General features: G+C 36.3%; 4 protein-coding genes across 6 annotated transcripts; all 4 read left to right on the top strand.

Annotated features, from left to right (window-relative positions):
• On the top strand, positions 1 to 4,034 carry LOC125219759 (uncharacterized). The gene is made up of 8 exons (XM_048121817.2): positions 1 to 279; positions 453 to 527; positions 623 to 745; positions 922 to 987; positions 1,397 to 1,462; positions 2,062 to 2,121; positions 2,233 to 2,416; positions 4,006 to 4,034. The coding sequence occupies exons 1-8, from the start codon at positions 1 to 3 to the stop codon at positions 4,032 to 4,034; spliced, it is 882 nt and encodes a 293-aa protein (XP_047977774.2).
• Positions 4,035 to 7,063: 3,029 nt separating this feature from the next.
• On the top strand, positions 7,064 to 8,654 carry IPT3 (isopentenyltransferase 3). The gene has a single exon (XM_048120694.2). It carries the CDS (start codon positions 7,308 to 7,310, stop codon positions 8,262 to 8,264), a length of 957 nt encoding a protein of 318 aa, XP_047976651.1. The 5' UTR covers positions 7,064 to 7,307; the 3' UTR covers positions 8,265 to 8,654.
• Positions 8,655 to 9,607: 953 nt separating this feature from the next.
• Positions 9,608 to 13,418, top strand: LOC125202434 (DUF21 domain-containing protein At4g14240-like). Of its 2 annotated transcripts, none has more exons than XM_089065726.1 (13): positions 9,608 to 10,054; positions 10,192 to 10,268; positions 10,531 to 10,614; positions 10,696 to 10,809; positions 11,038 to 11,121; positions 11,284 to 11,355; positions 11,777 to 11,844; positions 11,982 to 12,069; positions 12,158 to 12,231; positions 12,322 to 12,655; positions 12,766 to 12,812; positions 12,902 to 12,983; positions 13,087 to 13,418. In XM_089065726.1, the coding sequence occupies exons 1-13, from the start codon at positions 9,832 to 9,834 to the stop codon at positions 13,105 to 13,107; spliced, it is 1,368 nt and encodes a 455-aa protein (XP_088921852.1). In that variant the 5' UTR covers positions 9,608 to 9,831; the 3' UTR covers positions 13,108 to 13,418. The 2 variants fall into 2 exon arrangements, with proteins under 2 accessions (XP_088921852.1, XP_047956786.1); XM_048100829.2 differs by having other exon boundaries at positions 9,610 to 10,054; positions 12,905 to 12,983.
• A 1,750-nt stretch (positions 13,419 to 15,168) lies between these two features.
• LOC125198057 (uncharacterized) lies at positions 15,169 to 18,338 on the top strand. 2 transcript variants are annotated; one of them, XM_048096518.2, is made up of 8 exons: positions 15,169 to 15,230; positions 15,419 to 15,584; positions 15,692 to 16,527; positions 16,642 to 16,815; positions 16,895 to 17,011; positions 17,111 to 17,290; positions 17,463 to 17,509; positions 17,779 to 18,338. In XM_048096518.2, the coding sequence occupies exons 1-8, from the start codon at positions 15,183 to 15,185 to the stop codon at positions 18,110 to 18,112; spliced, it is 1,902 nt and encodes a 633-aa protein (XP_047952475.1). In that variant the 5' UTR covers positions 15,169 to 15,182; the 3' UTR covers positions 18,113 to 18,338. The 2 variants fall into 2 exon arrangements, with proteins under 2 accessions (XP_047952475.1, XP_088921851.1); XM_089065725.1 differs by lacking the exon at positions 17,463 to 17,509 and having other exon boundaries at positions 17,779 to 17,945.
• Positions 18,339 to 18,378: the final 40 nt, after the last annotated feature.

Below are 18,378 nucleotides of genomic sequence, written 5' to 3' on the forward strand. Positions count from 1 at the left end.
ATGGAAGAACAAAATCACAAAACTTATTTGCAGTTTTCGCCACTGGCATTGGATTGGCTAGCAAGTAATGCATCTGGTTCACATAGTAACCTTGACTCTGATCAGCACTATATCATGGCAGAAGGGACTGGGTCCTGTCAGTGGATGCATTCCCAGCCAAAACCTCAAAATTATGTTCCGTTTCTTTCAGAGACAGGGCACGCTGAAATCCAGAAACAAAAGGCATATGATGTTTCAGCACAATGTCCTACTTTGCGATTACCATACCCTTCTCAATTGGTAAAGAACCCTTTATGCATACAGATAGAATTTGTCCAGTGTGGAACTAAGATTTCAAGAGCAAAGTGATATTTAAACTTCATGTGATTAATTCGTATATTACCTTTTATGTATGTTTGAAGATTCTGATAGCAAATGATATGGCATGTTACACTGTACTTTGCTTGCAACAGGAAGAGTACATGAGGCTGCATAATGTCGGAGAATTTGTGACCTCGGTGACTGGCTTGGAAGAACTTGGTGTAGAGGTCCATACCTGTAGCTGTTTCTACTGTAAAACAAAGTTAGGGATTTGCCTTGCTAAATTGTGCTTCCTTAAACTGACATGCAACCATCCCTCCAGGAACCGAAGTTGAATGAAGAGTTTAGTCATGCTTTTGAAACTTATTCACGTGCTGCTGCATCCAAGGATCCTTCTAAACTCAACAGGAAAAGATCAAGAGAGAGATCTTATGCCACTGATCGTGTATGCATTAACTATTTAATGCATCTTATGATTTAATGTTATTCTTGACTGCCAAAAAAATCATAATGAGACCTGCATGGATTGATCTTTGACTGAACTTGGGTAGCATTGGCACCGTATTTCCGTACCTACAATCTACAAGCTTCTGTATATGATTGTCCATTTCTTTATTTCAGATTCGCAAATTGAGGATATCACATTGGCTAGATGCTTTACAAGAATTGGTTCCGTCGCCAGAAGGGGTGGGTAATGTTGCATTGTAGCTGATATATCCACATCATGCAACAATAAGTTCTTCCTATTTTTTCGTATTTTCTTTTACATTACCATTCTGTCAATGGAAAGAAATCCAGTGGCGTTGTCAACAGATGTTCAGTAACTTCTGGATTTGTGTTCTTCTTTGCGGGTTTGGGGTGGGTGATGTTTACTGAGATTCAATATGCAGATCTATAGATGGTTTTAGATTTATACAACGTGATGCCCACCTACTAATAAAAGTGTGTAATACTTAGGACATACATAGTTTTGGTTCAAGAAATCCAGTTTGCTCATGAATTATTTGTATGTTCTATTTATTTATTTTTATCAATTTTATCAATATTCTATTATTTGTCCAATATACAGCTGTTTAGACATTGTGTGGCACTGCAGGTTGGTCAAGCAGCGCTGCTGGATGGGGTGATTGACCATATCAAGTATTTGCAATATCAAATGAAGGTAGATTTTAGTGTTTTAAGCTTTGCATGCAATCAGAAAATGTTTCTCAGGATCTAGAAATAGACGTTTCCACAAATTCCTAATGACTTATATTATCGAAACTCGGTGTAGCAAGTTTCTTAGTTCGAGAAAAATGCTTTCTCAAATGACCTCTACTGGTTGGGATCAGGCATGCATGTTGCAGATCTTTGTTTCACTAAAAAATCACTTACAGTCTTCATTTTATCACATGTTGCAGAAGCTTATTATGTTACTTGCTGCATTTAGTAACAAGTACTTGAATTTTGTAACCATGACTAACAGTATTGCTATTAGCTGGTAAGTTACACATACTCTAGATATTAACCTCTTAAAGAATTTGAAACTTTCAAAGATTATAGGAAGTTTGTTCCTTTTTTCTTAGATAAATCCCAGAACCTCACTTGATTCAAGTGTCTTCTTACTGCTGTATAGATTACTTCTCATAATTTCTACCTTTTTATTATTCATAGAGACCATTGAATTCCAGTTGTGCACGTACCTCAGTTTCTTTTTCGACTGTTGTCTAACTTCATTATTTTACACAAGCTCATTTGATTCATGGATGCTTCACCATGCAGGATCTATGTCGGAACCGATTGGGAGGTGGATCAACTTCTAAATCTGTTATTTTCCTCGAGGTACTAAATTACCAGATAGATTATGAGAATATCAATATAGTTATTTGTATTTAACATAACTCCCTTGTCATATGTAATTTGGATGTGATAAACGTAACATTATTGTTTCAGGGACATGGGCATTACTTTCTTCAGGACCAGATGCTCAATGGTCCTCTGGAAGAGATGATAGGGGAGTTGATAAGGGATAATCCTTCAGCAGCTACCGAACTGCTGCAGAGTAGAGGTCTTATCGTGTTGCCTATGACTTTTGCAGAAGGATTACTTGAATCTATGGGCATCCTAGATATGCAAGGTTGATTCTCAATTTTTTAACCTCAGACATTGTGATTGATTTTCTTTTCTACTGGTACCTCTTATGGCATGCAAGTTAATGTTTGTGCCAACTAATAATCAAATGCATCAAATTCTCAAGGTGATGTCCTATTACCTAATATTCTAGGGCTCGTGGAGTAAATCAAAATCTCATATTGGGAGATCTCTGGCTCTTGTCATTCATTTAGGGGTTTCTATTTTCATTTCTCATTCCGTTATTACACTTTATGCCTTCATGTTACTTTATTGAACTATCTTCATACTTCTTCTGTGAAAATATTATACATCAGCAGCCCTGCATCATATCTTCACCTTAGCTTCCAGTTTAAGTGTGAAGGTTAATAATTATTGTAGACCCTAGATGAAATTTGATGCAACGTATCCTCCATTTAAATTACAACATTGAATTAAAATCTCAAGGATGTTTATTTTTTTCAAGTTGGTAGTACTTAAAAACATTCTACTAAGGTGCACAATTTTTTTCAGACACTTGCTTGTAATAGATATATATATATTCTCTGGTCCCCAAAAAATAGTTCCCTTTTGCCATTTTGGTTCTTCCCCAAAAATAGTCTACTTTTTATTTTTGAAAGCTTTTTTCACCGCACATAACAGTTATTAATGATATTGGTCTCACTATCCATTAATACTACTTCAACCAATTTTCTCTTTCTCACTCATACTTTACCACTTTCGCATTAAAACCCGTGTCGTCTCCGAGTCTCTATTAAGAGGGGACGGAGGGAGTATTCATATTAAGCAGGTAATTTTCCATCGCCTAAAATGTTTGCTACCTTGTTTCTACATAGTTATTTTGGATTTCACACAGGACTTCTGTGGTCCTCAATATATATAGATGCAAAAGGCTTCTCTTTTACGATTGGTTTGGTCCATCTGACTGTTGCCTGTTTCTCAACACTAGAGACAAGAGGGAATAAAAGCACTGCCCTTCTGGCAATGCGAATATTGTTGGCCATGGAACAAATGCCTAAAATGATGAAGGCAGGAGATACTTCAATACTTGAGCAATCTTTCTATGATCAAATCTGGTCATGGATTACCTTTAGTTGACTTAAACTTTTTAGTCTGCGTTGACAAATTCGGGGTTGTTTGTTTCTATCATCTTTGGATGCCAGCAAGAGCAACAAGAGCCGTATAGCATCAAAGAGTATTGTTCTCAGTAAACCATGTGAAAAGCTAGATTGCTGGTTATGGTTGTCTAGGAATCGGTTTGCAATTTGCTTTGCAACTTCAACAGGACCACCGTGAGAGGGAAATCGATAATATTGGTTTATTGCGAGCCTTTTCTTCCCATATTATGGTGAAAAAATCATGTTTTTACTGTGTGTATATCTGTTATGAACGCAATATGCACACTTTAGGGGCAGGTGATGATCAAATTGTGATAGCTGAAAGTTTAATCATGAACATCTAATCATACCATAAATAAGTGTGACTACTATTTGATTCTGAATTTACTTGATTATTAGTGAAATGCTATTGTCTAGTGCATTTCTGCTAAGCTCTGTGATAGTTCTAATTGACATTTCCTTTTTCGTTTAGATGCAGAAAAGGGTAAATTTATGATCTCTAAGTGATCACATAAATACAAGACTTTAATGGCTTATGGGAAGGCATGATGGACATGATGGTAGTGCACATTTAATGATTAGACATCATTTCTCCAATGCGTGGAATTATGGAGGTACATGAATTAATTTTGAGAATAGTTTAGTTTAATTTCTGTATTCTGGAGTTGAATACTACCACCATTAGCAACCCAGTCTTTATTTCACTTACTAAAATCTCAAAATTGAATATGATCTCTTGGCTAGTCTTGAATTTGATAGGAGTATATTAATATGCTACTTGTGTGGCAATGATTAATTGGTGATGTGTGAGATTTTAACTAGTACTAACAAACATAGATAGAGGTAGTTGACTGTGATTTGGTGGTATGCAGGCATGAAAAACAACAGTTCCGTTAGTATAGTTTTGATTATTTCTAAACGTTGGGATAATACTCATGTCTAATTTGATGTGACTTAAATGATGAAGTGACAATAGTGAGTGATGAGAGCATGCAGAAAATCAGAATTAGATTCATTGCTATGGTATAGAAAGAGAGGGAACTTGTGCTGAAAGCAAGTTTAATAGATTTTTCTAAAATTCTTGTTTTTATCATGACATGGCTTGAATTTCTGGGTAATTCCTATTCTTATTTCTAGCTAATTATGATGACAGATATTAGTTTGGGGATGTGATCAAATGAAAACTCTAAATATTATACAAACTCAAAACTATGATCTGGACCATTGAAAAATGTCAATAGATCATAAAAACACATCAACATGAAAATGTCAACAGAATTTCAACGATAGTCAATGATTGATGTTGTGTTGATATTGTGTTGATACTGTGTTGACATTAAAATCTTGAAATTTTACATTGTGTTGATATTGTATTGAAGCTGTGTTGAAGAGTTTTGAGTTTGTACAATATATAAGTTTGCATTTTATCACTACCGAGTTTAGTTTAATTATTAGCTATATCATGATGATATACTTCTTGATAATCATTGATGGTGAGACATCTAGAATTCATAATCACATTTCAGATTTGTTAGTTTATGCACAATGTTTTATTTTTCTTGGCATGATTAATAAGTGGGTTACGGATATCGTACGCATGATCTGTTATTCCACCTCACGACTGTTCATGCATTTTATGGTAGTACCATGATACATTTGGCTCAACATGTGTACATTGTATTCGAGAAAAAAACAGTCTACATATAAGGAGTATAGGTATAAGATAGCCAGTTGTTTTAGACATCTCCAAAGGAAAGAGTTAAATTGAGAATATATATAGCCAGTTTTAAGTGTTTTTTTAGAGTAGAGATTAGAATATTTTAGTGGTGGTGGAGTGGAGTAGTGGAGTTTTCACCTTGTGATTGTGAAGCATTGTCATATTGATGATTTTATTTTTCATTGTGATTAAGTTATCTACAACTAAGGGGTAATTTAGTTATTCGTTGTGGAATTATCGGAATAATCATTTCATCTTTTTTTGCAGTGATAATCTTTTTGTCTACTTTTAATTAAGGTTGATAGCATCGTGGATTCCATTTCAATATAAGTAATTACTGATGATTACCTTAACACCCCCCCCCCCCCCCCTTTCTTATCATTGTTAAACTTTCTGTTACAAAATACCAAAATTAGTAACAATCAGAATCAAGATTCCAAATTATAAACTAATTAGTCTTGGAAAAATTGTGGTAGTCAAGGAAATTCAATTTGGCTTTTCACAACGAGCATATGGGACGTGAAGAACAAATCCACCATCTATTTTCTGAAAAAAAAAGTTGAGAAGAAAATTATTTTATACATTTATCTTTTTCAATAAGCTGAAAAGCTATAAGTGACCTGCCCCAACCAAAGGGAAAAATTGAGGGGTACACAAGTAAGAAAAGGGACGACAGAGAATAAATATATAAGAAATCATATTATTCTACTTCCATTAATAGTATTCCCTCAACCACAATACAAGAACAAGAATGTCAAAGTATATTTATTCTCTCAAGATTCAGCACCTTACATTTCACATGCATATGTTAAAATCTTATAATCATAAAAATAATACAAAATGTAACTCACCTATATTGTATTCCTTTAGTGGAGTGAAAAAGATGTTGACTTACTAATTTGTTTTGTGCTCGCAAATTGATACGAATCTTTTAGGCTCTGATTTATAGTATCTTTAATTTCTTAATTAAAGAGGATGATTATAAAATAATAATAGTATGAGTATGGCTGTGACTATAATAGTAATACTGATAGGACTAGTATTTTTTTTGATAGCCCAAGATGAATCAGCACGAAATTAGTGGATTTGTGTCAAAGCTTATTGGGTTTATGTCCTTATTGGGTTAACCCGTTAAGAACATGAAAATTTCGTGTTGTGTCCGTTTCGTGTTCGGGTTACCCGTTAAGAATAGTAATATTATAGTATTATTAGTATTTACTCCTCATGTCCTATTAAAAATGAAACGTTTTTTAAATTGGAAATAACACTCTCTCTATTTCTTTCTCTTACTTTAATTCATGAAAAAACACTACATAAAATCTCGTACCGAATATCAAATGTTTCATATTTAATGAGGCGGATTGAAGTATTATTTTAAAATTTAAGTTAGGATACGCATGTGAGTGAAATGTGAATTTTGATTTCTGAAGTCTGAATTTGCTGATACTTAAATTACTTATCGTGTCGTGTTGACTAAAGGTGGTTCATGTCGTTAATGAGTTCATATCGTGTTCAGGTTTGAGGGTAGCAAGTCGGGTTTGTGTTTGGGTTTGAAATTTTCTTAACAGGTCGAGTTTTTGTTTATCCTTATTGAATTGAATCGTTAACAGGTTGTCCCGATAACAATCCATCGCATGTCATCCCTATCCTATTGTTCAAACTTTCCATCGTGATTTTAAACAAGAACAAAATGCAGGGGTTGAGAATCTTTTCTAGAAGAACTTAAAAGCATCTTGTAGTTGACTTGAATATGGTCACATAGAAAGGCCAATTAATCAAATGTGTTGTTAGTTGCCTCCTTCCATAAATACAGACTCCATTAGTATTATCCCACAATTTCTTGAAGTTGAGTCAATCGAGCAGTCAACTAAAATTCCACTTTATTTTTGTCACCTTCCTCAGAAAATTGTACAAAAATAGAAAACCCAAACACATTCGAGTCGCCGCGTCTCAAGAATTTCAAACGAAATCAAAGTACGACTCTCTCCTCGTAAAGAGCATACACCACCACTCTATTGTTGAATTACGTCCAGGGGCTCTGTCGTCATTTCAATAAGTTAGTAATGAAACTCACACTCTCTGCGTCCCAACAAATTCGGCCGTCGCTACACTTACCGACCACGAGCAGTCAGCTCCTCCGCCACGGCCAGCTGAAGGAGAAGGTGGTGGTGGTGCTAGGCGTCACCGGCGCCGGTAAATCACGCCTATCGATCGACCTCGCCACTCGCTTCTCCTCGGAGATCATCAATTCCGACAAAATGCAGGTCTACCAAGGCCTCGAAATCGCCACCAACAAAATCACCGACGAGGAGCGGCGCGGCGTGCCGCACCACCTCCTCGGCGTCGCCGATCCCGAATCCGACTTCTCCACCGCCGAATTCCGCGCAATGGCGTCGATCTCGCTGCGGTCGATCCTCCGCCGCCGGAACCTTCCGATCATCGTCGGAGGCTCAAATTCGTTCGTCGAGGCGCTCGTCGACGCGAGCTTCCGATCGCGCTACGATTGCTGCTTCCTGTGGGTGGACGTCGCGATGCCTGTGCTGGCCTCGTTCGTGTCGGATCGCGTGGACAGGATGGTGGAGAGAGGGATGATCGAAGAAGTTAGGGCTTTTTTCCGGTCCAACGGCGATTACTCGCGGGGGATCCGGCGCGCGATCGGCGTGCCCGAGTTGGACGAGTATTTCCGAGTGGAATCGGAGTGCGACGAGGAGACTCGCGCTAGGGCTCTGGCGGAGGCGATCGACGCGATCAAGGTGAACACGAGCAGGCTGGCGTGCCGGCAGCTGGAGAAGATCCACCGGCTGAGGAACATCAGAGACTGGCGGATGCACCGCCTCGACGCGACGGAGGTGTTCGGGAAGCGCGGCGGGGAGGCAGAGGCGGTGTGGAATAGCGTGGTGGCGGGGACTGCGGAGGCGGTAGTCAGTAGGTTTTTGTACGATTCGGAGCCTGTGGCTTACGGTGGGGCGATGTCGATGAGGAGCGGCGCTCGGCCGCTGTTGGCGGCGACGGCGAATTGAATGCTGTGGTGCCAGTTGAGGGAATATTTACAAATTTTCCCTGCAAACTAACCGATATCATATTAAATAATTTGGATTACCCTTGTATAAGTAAGAATAATTTCAAACAGTAATAATTCAACACTCAAATTCGATTTCAGAATTCAGACTATGTTAACTTTTGAAATCAGTTAATCAGAATTTGATGAGAGATGATTAACGTAGAATTTTCAGATATTTTCAGATATTACATACTAATTACTTTAAGGATGAAAGATACGTGCTCCTTATTATGTATATTTCTGCATCTCCAGCAACCCATGGACTGACCAGAATAGCTCGCCTACCAGAATAGCTCGCCAAATTTACAGGGTTAGGGTCAGAAATTTCTATCCAAATAAAATTACAACTTGATTATTCAATTAATCCGCAACCAGTTAGGACCAGACTCAAAAATTCGATGGGCTGGTCCGAAAATCCGATAAAATTTCTATTGTTCTATACTTCTATTTGTTGGACTCCTATACGTCACTATATTTATAATATGGATAACAAAAAAAATAACTTCCAATTTAAATTAAATATAAAAATTATATATTATTATATATTTATTAATATAATAATAGATAAAAAAATAGAAACTTCAATTTTACTAAAAATTTATTTAAATATCTAAACATGCTTTAAAATTTCTCAAAATATTTTTATGTTTATGTAGTTTAAGCATATATCTCAAATTTATTATAATTAAATGTTTTAAATAAACATAATTAAATTTTATCATTATTTATTTGATTGATCGCATGTTAATTTTATCGGTAGCAATCCGATTAATCTGTTGGGTTAGCCCGAAGCTTGTGCTCTTACTTTATTGTCTCTTGTACTTTGTTCTCTCTTGTCAATACTATTTTTAGTAGTGGAGCTCATATTTTACTAACTCAATCTCACACACTCCACTAATTTTTTCAATTCAGTTTTTATTACAATTTTTTTTAAATTTATGTCGGATCTGATATTTACTAGCAGACTGGGAAGTAGTAGATAGAGATTTTTTTAAAAAAATTAAATGTAATATAAATAGTTAAAATAAATCGTTATTTGAAAATATATTTACACACTAAATTGGTTATCGCTCTAATTCTTGAAAGAAAATAAATAAAAGAAATTAAATTACATGCATTCTGTGCTGAATTCAAAAGGTTTGACCGGCAGGTGGCGCCCTCCGGCCCGGCCAATAAAGCTGAGCCCGGCCGATGGCGGTGATCGGCTTCAATGTTCCACAACGGTGCAACGTGCGTCAAAACTCGACACGTGGCGTCACAAAACAACAAAACTACAACTCCCTAGATACATATAGAGTGCGTCACCTCTCACTTGCTCGCGGTGACTGATTCATTTTTTAAGCGGTTTTGTTTGCAATTTGTGAAGGAACGTATGGCGCTGTTTGAATAAAAAACAACTCTGAATTTCTTAATCTGTCGCTCTCAACTTTTTTGTTTTCAATTTCTAGAGTCGTAGAAAAACAGGGAGTTAAAAACGAAGTAGCTTTCCTTTTCCAATTTTTTTTTCTGCTGTTGCGGCGGAGGTGATGGATTGGTCGGTTAATACGGCGGCGATGGTTTCGCCCTTCGCCGATTCCAACGACATCGAATTTGGGAATCCGTGGTGGTTTGTCTTCGCCGGCGTCTCCTGCTTCCTCGTTCTCTTCGCCGGAATCATGTCCGGTTTGACTCTCGGATTGATGTCTCTCGGAATCGTTGAGCTCGAGATACTGCAGCGGAGCGGCACTTCCACGGAGAAGAAACAAGCTGGTATCTCTGTGTGTGTGTGTGTGTCTAGTTATTGAAGAAATATGAATTTTGATATTGGAATTGTTGCGGTTTTGGTTTGATGATGTGGCAATTTGAGATAGTTTGTTTTAGTGATGATTTTGAGCAATTATTTTCAGCTGTTATTTTTCCGGTGGTTCAGAAGCAGCACCAACTTCTTGTAACCCTACTACTGTGCAATGCTGCTGCGATGGAGGTTAGTTGATGATTTTCACTAATTTCTATAGAATTGATGGAAACACAGACGATGAAGAAACGTATTCAAAACAGCAAGCATTATATCTGTGATATTGAGTACTAATATGTTGTTCAATCATGAATTTTAGCTATCTCTTCGGTTCAATCTTTGCCATAGTTTTCTGTTGAGATGTCTTCACTTTGGACAGAAGTGTGTGTGATGGTGACCGAGTTTATTGTGGCTTCATTAGGATAAGTTTTCCCGCATATGTTCTATGCAGGCTCTCCCACTATATCTGGACAAGCTGTTTCATCCTGTTGTTGCTGTCATTCTGTCGGTGACGTTTGTTCTGGCTTTTGGTGAGGTACACTTTGTTTTTTCACTTCATTTGATCGCAGTGCTTTTCTGAGAGTAACTCCTTCATATGTTTATGGTGGCTGAACAGATAATCCCTCAAGCAGCATGCTCCAGATATGGGTTGGCTGTGGGTGCCAATTGTGTGTGGCTTGTGCGCATTTTGATGATTATTTGCTACCCGATTGCTTACCCTATTGGAAAGGTGATGCAGTTGTTTGTAATTCTGGCAGCTGATATAGTAGACGATTGTGTGTTATGTGATACTAACTTGGACATTTGCTTGTTTAAACTGTTGAAAATTGGGGAATTTTAGCAAAATTGTGATATGTTATGTTTCGTCGTGATAGATGATATCTTGAGAAACCTCCCCTATGAGTTTACTTCAGTTGAGGTTCTAATTTCGTAATGCTCAACTTCTTTTGTGATTCAGATCCTCGATTTTGTCTTGGGCCATCAAGATGCTTTATTTAGGCGACCTCAACTAAAGGCTCTTGTATCTATCCATAGCCAGGAGGTATGCACTTAAAGTAAAGCGTGATCGACTATACAATAGTAACACAGACATGCATACCATTTTCTAAAATTGAAAGTTCCAGTATCCCCCCCTCCCAACGAAAGAAATAAAAGTGATCGTTGTTTTATTACTATATTTTTTAATTTGGTTATGTCATAATAGGCAGGCAGAGGTGGTGAACTTACTCATGATGAAGCAACAATTATTAATGGAGCACTAGATTTGACAGAAAAGGTATGTTCAAGTTCAGAAGGATCATCTTGTGTTATTTTACACCTGCCTGTTTTCTATCCTCTTTTAGTTATTGCATTTCCTGCCTTCTGATTTGACTTTGTATTAATTCTATGTCATTACCTAACTTTTCATGGGATGCAAATGGAAGAAATTTAGTTCCTATGAGTTCAAAGTATAAAAGCTCTGTACTTAATGGAGGTTTAGCCAATCCATGGCAAAATGATTTGTGCTCTGTTTCTACTGTCATACATACATAATTTAGATTCATATTTCAAAATAAAAATTGTACTCTTGAGTTCTATGACAAGTGGGGAAGAAGTATGTGAGCACAATTAAGTAACATCTGAATTAGGTACCTAGCTTTTATATATTTCAAATTTGCAATTCTGATAATACATGGCCTCTTCTTATACATTCACAGACAGCTGAGGAGGCAATGACACCCATTGAATCAACATTTTCTCTTGATGCGAACACCAAACTGAACTGGTGAGTGTGATCCTGCCTATGAGGGGTTGATTTTACCTAAGCATACCCTTGTTCAACCTTCTCTCTCTCCATCACACACACACAGTTCCTAAGCACAAAAGAAACATGTTTATGTTCTTGCATGCTCTATTCTGCAGGGAAACTATTGGAAAAATCCTTGCACGGGGTCATAGTCGCATTCCTGTGTACTTAGGGAACCCAAAGAACATTATCGGACTTCTGCTGGTATGCTGAAATTCCCTCATTATTGAGCGCGTTTTGGATAAGCCCTTGTTAATAGATAACCGTCATTTGCTTATTCATCTTGAGGTAGGTAAAGAATCTCCTCACTGTAAGAGCTGAAGTGGAGACTCCAGTTAGTGCGGTTTCAATCAGGAGAATGCCAAGGTGCGCTCATCTCTATGAATATTATCATATTTTTAGCACGAGTGAGTGACGTATTTTGACTCATAAAATCAATTTACTACTATGCTACAGAGTACCAGCAGATATGCCCTTGTATGATATTCTTAATGAGTTTCAAAAGGGTGGCAGCCACATAGCAGCTGTAGTAAAGGTGAGAGAGAAGGAGAAGAAGCTTATTTCCTCTAATGTGATGGTTGGAGAGAAAATTTCAACCAAAGGTGATTCGCAATTGAAAATCCCATTGCTCGACAAGCATGGTGGAGAAGCAAATACTGTTGTGGTCAACATCGAGAAGCCTGAGCAAAAGGGTTTCGTGACATACAACTCGAATGCTGTAGAGGATGTTGAAGATGGAGAAGTTATCGGCATAATCACCTTGGAAGACGTATTTGAAGAACTTCTGCAGGTAATTTTGATTAGTTATTGATCTTCCCTTGAAATCATGTTGACATTGACACCTAAATTTACAGTTGTAGATTACTTATTATTTACGAATATGCTCCTTTTGTCGTACAGGAGGAAATTGTTGATGAGACAGATGTTTATATAGATGTGCATAAAAGGTTATTCCATCGTTTTTGTTGGAAGTTATTTGCTCTTTACCACCTTATATCTTACTAACATAGTATTGGACAATGGACGATGACTATAGCAGAATACGTGTAGCTGCCGCTGCTGCAGCTTCTTCAGTTGCTCGAGCTCCTTCGACTCGTAGGCTTCAAAAGTCATCCGCAGTATGTCCTGCAGCATTTGTCTTTGCTCATTTTTTCCGTCTTCCATTGTAGCATCTGTACTAATTAGCTTGCGATCTTGCTAACATGCTTTTCATCTTCACAGGTCGGCCCAGGCAAGCAATGACCGTGTGTGAAGAAGATGACATGGTAACGACACAGATGTGTGAAAATGATTCAGTGTGTTTGTATGTTCTACAGTGGACTGAGTTCTATGTCTAAACGGACATTTTTAAAGGAAAACTGAGATGTTTGTAAAAGTAGCCAATACTCATGAGTCGATATAGCCTCCTTTTTGTAGATAGCAACTCTCAAGCCAATGGTAGTTTCTCTTTAAAAAAGAGTGATTAGTGTGAAATATCAATGGTAGTTTCTCTTTGAAAAAGAATGATTAGTGTGAGTTATGACAAAGCTGAGTTGTACTTCAGTTTTTAATTAGGGATGCCAATCGGGCATCCCAGCAGATTTTGAGTCAATCCTACTCAGATTGCGGGCTAATTGAATTATAATTATTCAACTTGCAGCTGAAAAATTATTATGAGCTTTATCCAATAGATAATGATGAAATTTAATCATATTTATATATGAAAATTTTAATATATATGCTTAATCAAATATAATTAAATATTTCATCCGTCTCAAAGAAGATGACTCATTTCTTGTGCGGCATGAGAATTTATGCAAATTTATTTTATGTGTTAAGGGAAGAAAATAAAGTAAGAGATAAGAATAAAGTAGAAGCAAAGGTGTTTCTATTTTTAATAAGGAAAATGAGTCATCTTCAGTGGGACGGAAGGATATTAATTTAAAATTTATACAAACAACATAAAATAAATAGATCAACATATTTTGAGAAATTTTAAAATATGCTTTACAGTTCAAAAGATATCCTAGAGTGAATTTGAATTTTTTAAGTCATTTATTTTTTATTACTATATTAATAAAAATCTAATATAAATACTTATAAAGTAGAAGATCAATTTTTTTTATAATCATTTTATTTAATTTTATAAAAATATCAATGAAATGTTAAATTAGTCATCAACTAAGACGAAACAATAGATAATAGTTGCACATAGGTCCAACCCCATTGGGCAACCCATCGTGTTATAAGTCAGCCCGACTCGGGTTACGACTTATTGAGTTGTAATTTAATATATCTACAATTTCCAACCTTAATATTCTAATTTTAGCGAGTTATTCGGGTCAACTCATAGGTTTCAGGCCACACTAATATTCCTATTTTTATTAGTCCAAATCGAGTTGTATGATTTAATCATTTTATAGAGAGAAAGTATTAACTTTGTAGCTTTATTAAACAAACTGGGTTAAAAACAGATGACTATTTTTTATTGAGGTTCGACAAAACGTTCCAAAAAATTAATGGATAAAATAGGAGAAAGAAAGAAAAAAAAATTTGTGAAGAAATTTTGATAGACAACTAATTTCAGAGGACAGACCAAAAAGAAGGCGATTGAAAGAGGAAGTATTAAAAATTATTAATGCATTCAAATTTTGAACATTTTAAATTATTTGTGAAAGTGGTAAACTTTTCATATACGTACTTTTTATTCTTTTATTTTTCAAGCCCATTACAAAATTTTAAAGTAAATTGTGTTAAAAAAGTTATAAAAGTGTGGGTCGAATCCATATATTTAATTTAATCCATATCTTCCATAATAATCCATCCTTATTTAAGATCATGGTTAATACTACTCCTTTATACACCTGAATCATAATCGATTTAAAAGACAAAATATAAATTTAATTAAAAATAATATATAATGTAATATTACTATTTAAATGTAGGAGTACCACAATATCAAAAAAGTCATTTTCATGGAGTAAAAAATTATCCGCAAAAATAATAACTCCTACATTAAATAAACCTTAAAATAAGAAGAAGAAGAAAACGTGTATATCTAAAGCATGATACATATCATTAACGTATCATGCATTAGATTCGATTACCGTTATCCACATACGCCTAAATCGATTTCGCGGGATTATCAACCACCTATAAATAGGTGCATCTCTCCATAATCTTTTTGCACTCCATAATCTTTTTGCTACTCACTGGTTTAATCTCTTTCCATCTCTCTATGTTTTATGTTTGTTTAGGTTTTTCATGTGCGATTTTATTCTCAACTTTAGCCTGCTAATTTTTGTGTTATTGTCTTCATTTTTGTAGGATATACGGATATGAGTTTCCAGAAAATCTACGACTCACTGCGAGATCTTTTTCCGATGGTAATTTCATCGATTCTGTCATTGTTGAAAAACATGAATGAAAGAGAAATAGGCTGATTGAGTTCTATGATTCTGATTATTTTAAATGCAGAATTTAATGATAAATATTCTGACTCTTTATCAGTTTGTTAGTTATTTCTAAATTTGGTCTGGTTGTTTTTCAATTTCCCCCTACTTATTGTTGACAGGTTGATGATCGAGCTCTTAGAGCTGTTGCGATTGATCATATCAACGATGTTGATGCGGCTGTTGAAGCAGTGCTTGAGGAGATAATTCCTTTCTTCACTGAAAGATCTGCACCAACTAATCCTTTGACTTGGAGTGCTATTGCGGGCGAATCATCATATTCATACGGTGTGTGGATTTATTGGTTGCATATTCTTGTCTACATATATATTGAAGTGACTTTGCCTTCTGTTTCCTTCAACTAATCTCTAGTGGCTCATGCTGGTGCAATGCAGGTAGCTCGTCTGTGAGAACAGAGTTCGAAGATCAAGCTGATGATGATCATAATAGTATTTTTGTTAGTGGAAAGAAAGAATCTGCTGATGTTGGGCTAAGTGAATCTGTTGGTGATGCAAGTGCAGGGCATCTTGAAGTGGAAACTCATGATGACATTCATTCTCAGGCTGAATCAGTGGTGGTGGTAGGTGAAACTAGAGAGGGACCTTGTTGTATTGAAACTTTGGAAGACTCTCAAACAGAGAGAACTATTACAGCAGAAGATGAGAGTAGTAATGCACAGCCGAAGATGGATTGCATTCAGCAAAACAAAGATGATGCTGATGGGATTGCATTAGAGGTGGAGGCATCTGACATCAATGGGAGTGATTTAGATGAATATGATGAGAATGAAGATGATGAGAATGAAGATTACGAGAATGAAGATGATGAGAATGAAGATTACGAGAATGAAGACGAATATGATGAGAATGAAGACGAATATGATGAGAATGGAGACGAATATGATGAGAATGGAGACGAATATGATGAATATGATGAGAATGAAGATGATGAATATGATGAGGATGAAGATTACGAGAATGGAGACGAATATGAATATGATGAGAATGAAGATGAATATGATGAGAATGAAGATGATGAATATGATGAGAATGAAGATGATGAGAATGATTTAAATGAACCAAATTTATCCTCGTCTACTACTGACAGTACTTCCAGTGAGGAACACCTGATTGTTTTAGATGAATCAACCTTGAACTCTTCCATGTGTAGTCAAAATGGTACTAATATTGATCACTTGGAGGAAATCATTGCAGATGCAAGAAATAATAAGGTATCAGCATTCCAACATTCTCATACATCCAAAACATTTAGATGTCTTTGATTAACCTTCTCAACTTGTTTTTCAATTTGATGTGACTTAAATAATTGACATGACATCTTTCAGAAAACATTGTTCATGGAAATGGAGTCTGTCATCAACTTGATGAAGCAAGTGAAGGTCAAGGAGCATGCTGCAGAACAGGCCAAAACTGAAGCTGCAAGAGTGGAGATGGATTTGCAGAATGAGATTAAGGAGCTGAAAATAACGATCAAACATGCGAAGGAGGCAAATGACATGGTTCTAATCCTTTTATTGGCTTGTATAGCATAGTTTTAAATTTAAGCCATAGTTTTAACTTTTTCATATTACCTCTCAGCATGCTGGGGATGTTTGTGGTGAGAAAGTCATCTTGACAACAGAGCTGAGAGACCTCCATTCTCGCTTGGTTTCCCTCAATGATGACAGGGATAAATCACTTGCAGATCTTGATGAGGTGAGTTTCAATACTTCTGTGCAAATATCCCCTGTGTATTCAATGTTTGTTTTTGAAGAAATAGTTCACTAAGTAATATTTTCCAAAAATTTGCTGCAGATACGTCAATGTTTAGAGGGTCGACTAGCTGCTGCTGAGAATGAAATAGAATCTGCAGTGGTGAAAAAATTTGAGGATGAAAAATGTGGAAAGCTATCCATTATTAAAGGGAAATTAATTATGGAACAAGTGGTACAAGAATCAAAGAACCTGAGACAACAGGCTGAAGATAATGCTAAGGTAGATGTTTCTCTTACCTATTAGTACTACTTGGTTTGAAATCTTCATGAGAATTGAAAATTGGATATAATTATGTGTTAAGTGAGTGTGAATTGGGAGTTTCTGTCAAGATTCTCTAGGGCTATATTTGTTTTGGTTTCTTGATGTTAATTCTGTTACTGCTGCATCACAGTTACATGCGTTTCTTGTGGATCGTGGGCAACTGGTAGATACGTTACAGTAAGTTGCTTCTTTTCTGTTAATGTGTTGAATCCTTGCTTTCCAATAGTAGTTTTTCATTTCTACATCAATATCATTTCTTCATATAGCATTGGTAGTCATGATAGATCGTTAACCAAATCACTCGACTGCCATTTTAGCATACGTTTAAAACCTGTAATGCCTGGATAAGTTAATATGAATGTTGCTAATATCATCATCTACACTATCAATTTCATCATTTATCACATTTGATGGCTTTGTTTACCTTGTATTGTGTCTGTGTTCAGGGGAGAAATAGCTGTTATATGTGAGGATGTGAAGCAGCTAAAGGAGAAATTTGACCAGCGTCTTCCGCTTAGCAGATCACTTTTCTCCACTCAGACGAGCTTCCTCTTAGCTTCTTCGAACTCATCCTTGAAAAGCTCGGTTCAAGATCAAGTGGAGGTCGTGGCAGTCAGAGATGATGACCGTTTGGAGACTGGAGATCACAACAAGGTCCCTGAAGACGAAATAGCTAGTGCAGACCCCAAGGCGCTTGCAGAAGACGACGATGGATGGGTACTTTTTGAAAGCCCCAAAGCTAACGCGGGTGTATCTTCGGATGATGAATTGAGAGAATAATGTCCATTCTCTCTATATGTTTTGGTAGAACCTTGGCTCTTTTAAAACCATATTTAAAATCTTTCTAGCTATCTGAATGTTAGTACCTTTTATTTTTGGTTTTGGATTTTGGATTTTGGATTTTTGGTTTCTTACAAAGTGAATTATCTCTGCTTTTCTTTTGTTCTACATATCCAAATCCAATTGATATTGCAAAGTCATATCAAGAACTCAGTAAATAGTAGTTAATTAGTAATGAGCTAAAGGTTAAGCAAACATTGTAATTG

The sequence above is a fragment of the Salvia hispanica genome, chromosome 2, assembly GCF_029641045.1.
Source record: "Salvia hispanica isolate PSC_SH4W2 chromosome 2, Shi_PSC_v1, whole genome shotgun sequence".
Taxonomy (NCBI): domain Eukaryota; kingdom Viridiplantae; phylum Streptophyta; class Magnoliopsida; order Lamiales; family Lamiaceae; genus Salvia; species Salvia hispanica.

Bases quoted from the DNA above. Each gene is read 5' to 3' on its own strand.
- LOC125202434 (XM_089065726.1), top strand. From the start codon at position 9,832: ATGGATTGGTCGGTTAATACGGCGGCGATGGTTTCGCCCTTCGCCGAT. The intron at 11,122-11,283 runs GTATGCACTTAA...ATGTCATAATAG, and splicing joins TATCTATCCATAGCCAGGAG to GCAGGCAGAGGTGGTGAACT. The intron at 12,656-12,765 runs GTAATTTTGATT...TTTGTCGTACAG, and splicing joins TATTTGAAGAACTTCTGCAG to GAGGAAATTGTTGATGAGAC.
- LOC125198057 (XM_048096518.2), top strand. From the start codon at position 15,183: ATGAGTTTCCAGAAAATCTACGACTCACTGCGAGATCTTTTTCCGATG. The intron at 16,816-16,894 runs GTTCTAATCCTT...ATTACCTCTCAG, and splicing joins CGAAGGAGGCAAATGACATG to CATGCTGGGGATGTTTGTGG. The intron at 17,291-17,462 runs GTAGATGTTTCT...GCTGCATCACAG, and splicing joins AGGCTGAAGATAATGCTAAG to TTACATGCGTTTCTTGTGGA.
- LOC125219759 (XM_048121817.2), top strand. From the start codon at position 1: ATGGAAGAACAAAATCACAAAACTTATTTGCAGTTTTCGCCACTGGCA. The intron at 528-622 runs GTCCATACCTGT...CCATCCCTCCAG, and splicing joins TGGAAGAACTTGGTGTAGAG to GAACCGAAGTTGAATGAAGA. The intron at 1,463-2,061 runs GTAGATTTTAGT...TTCACCATGCAG, and splicing joins ATTTGCAATATCAAATGAAG to GATCTATGTCGGAACCGATT.
- IPT3 (XM_048120694.2), top strand. From the start codon at position 7,308: ATGAAACTCACACTCTCTGCGTCCCAACAAATTCGGCCGTCGCTACAC.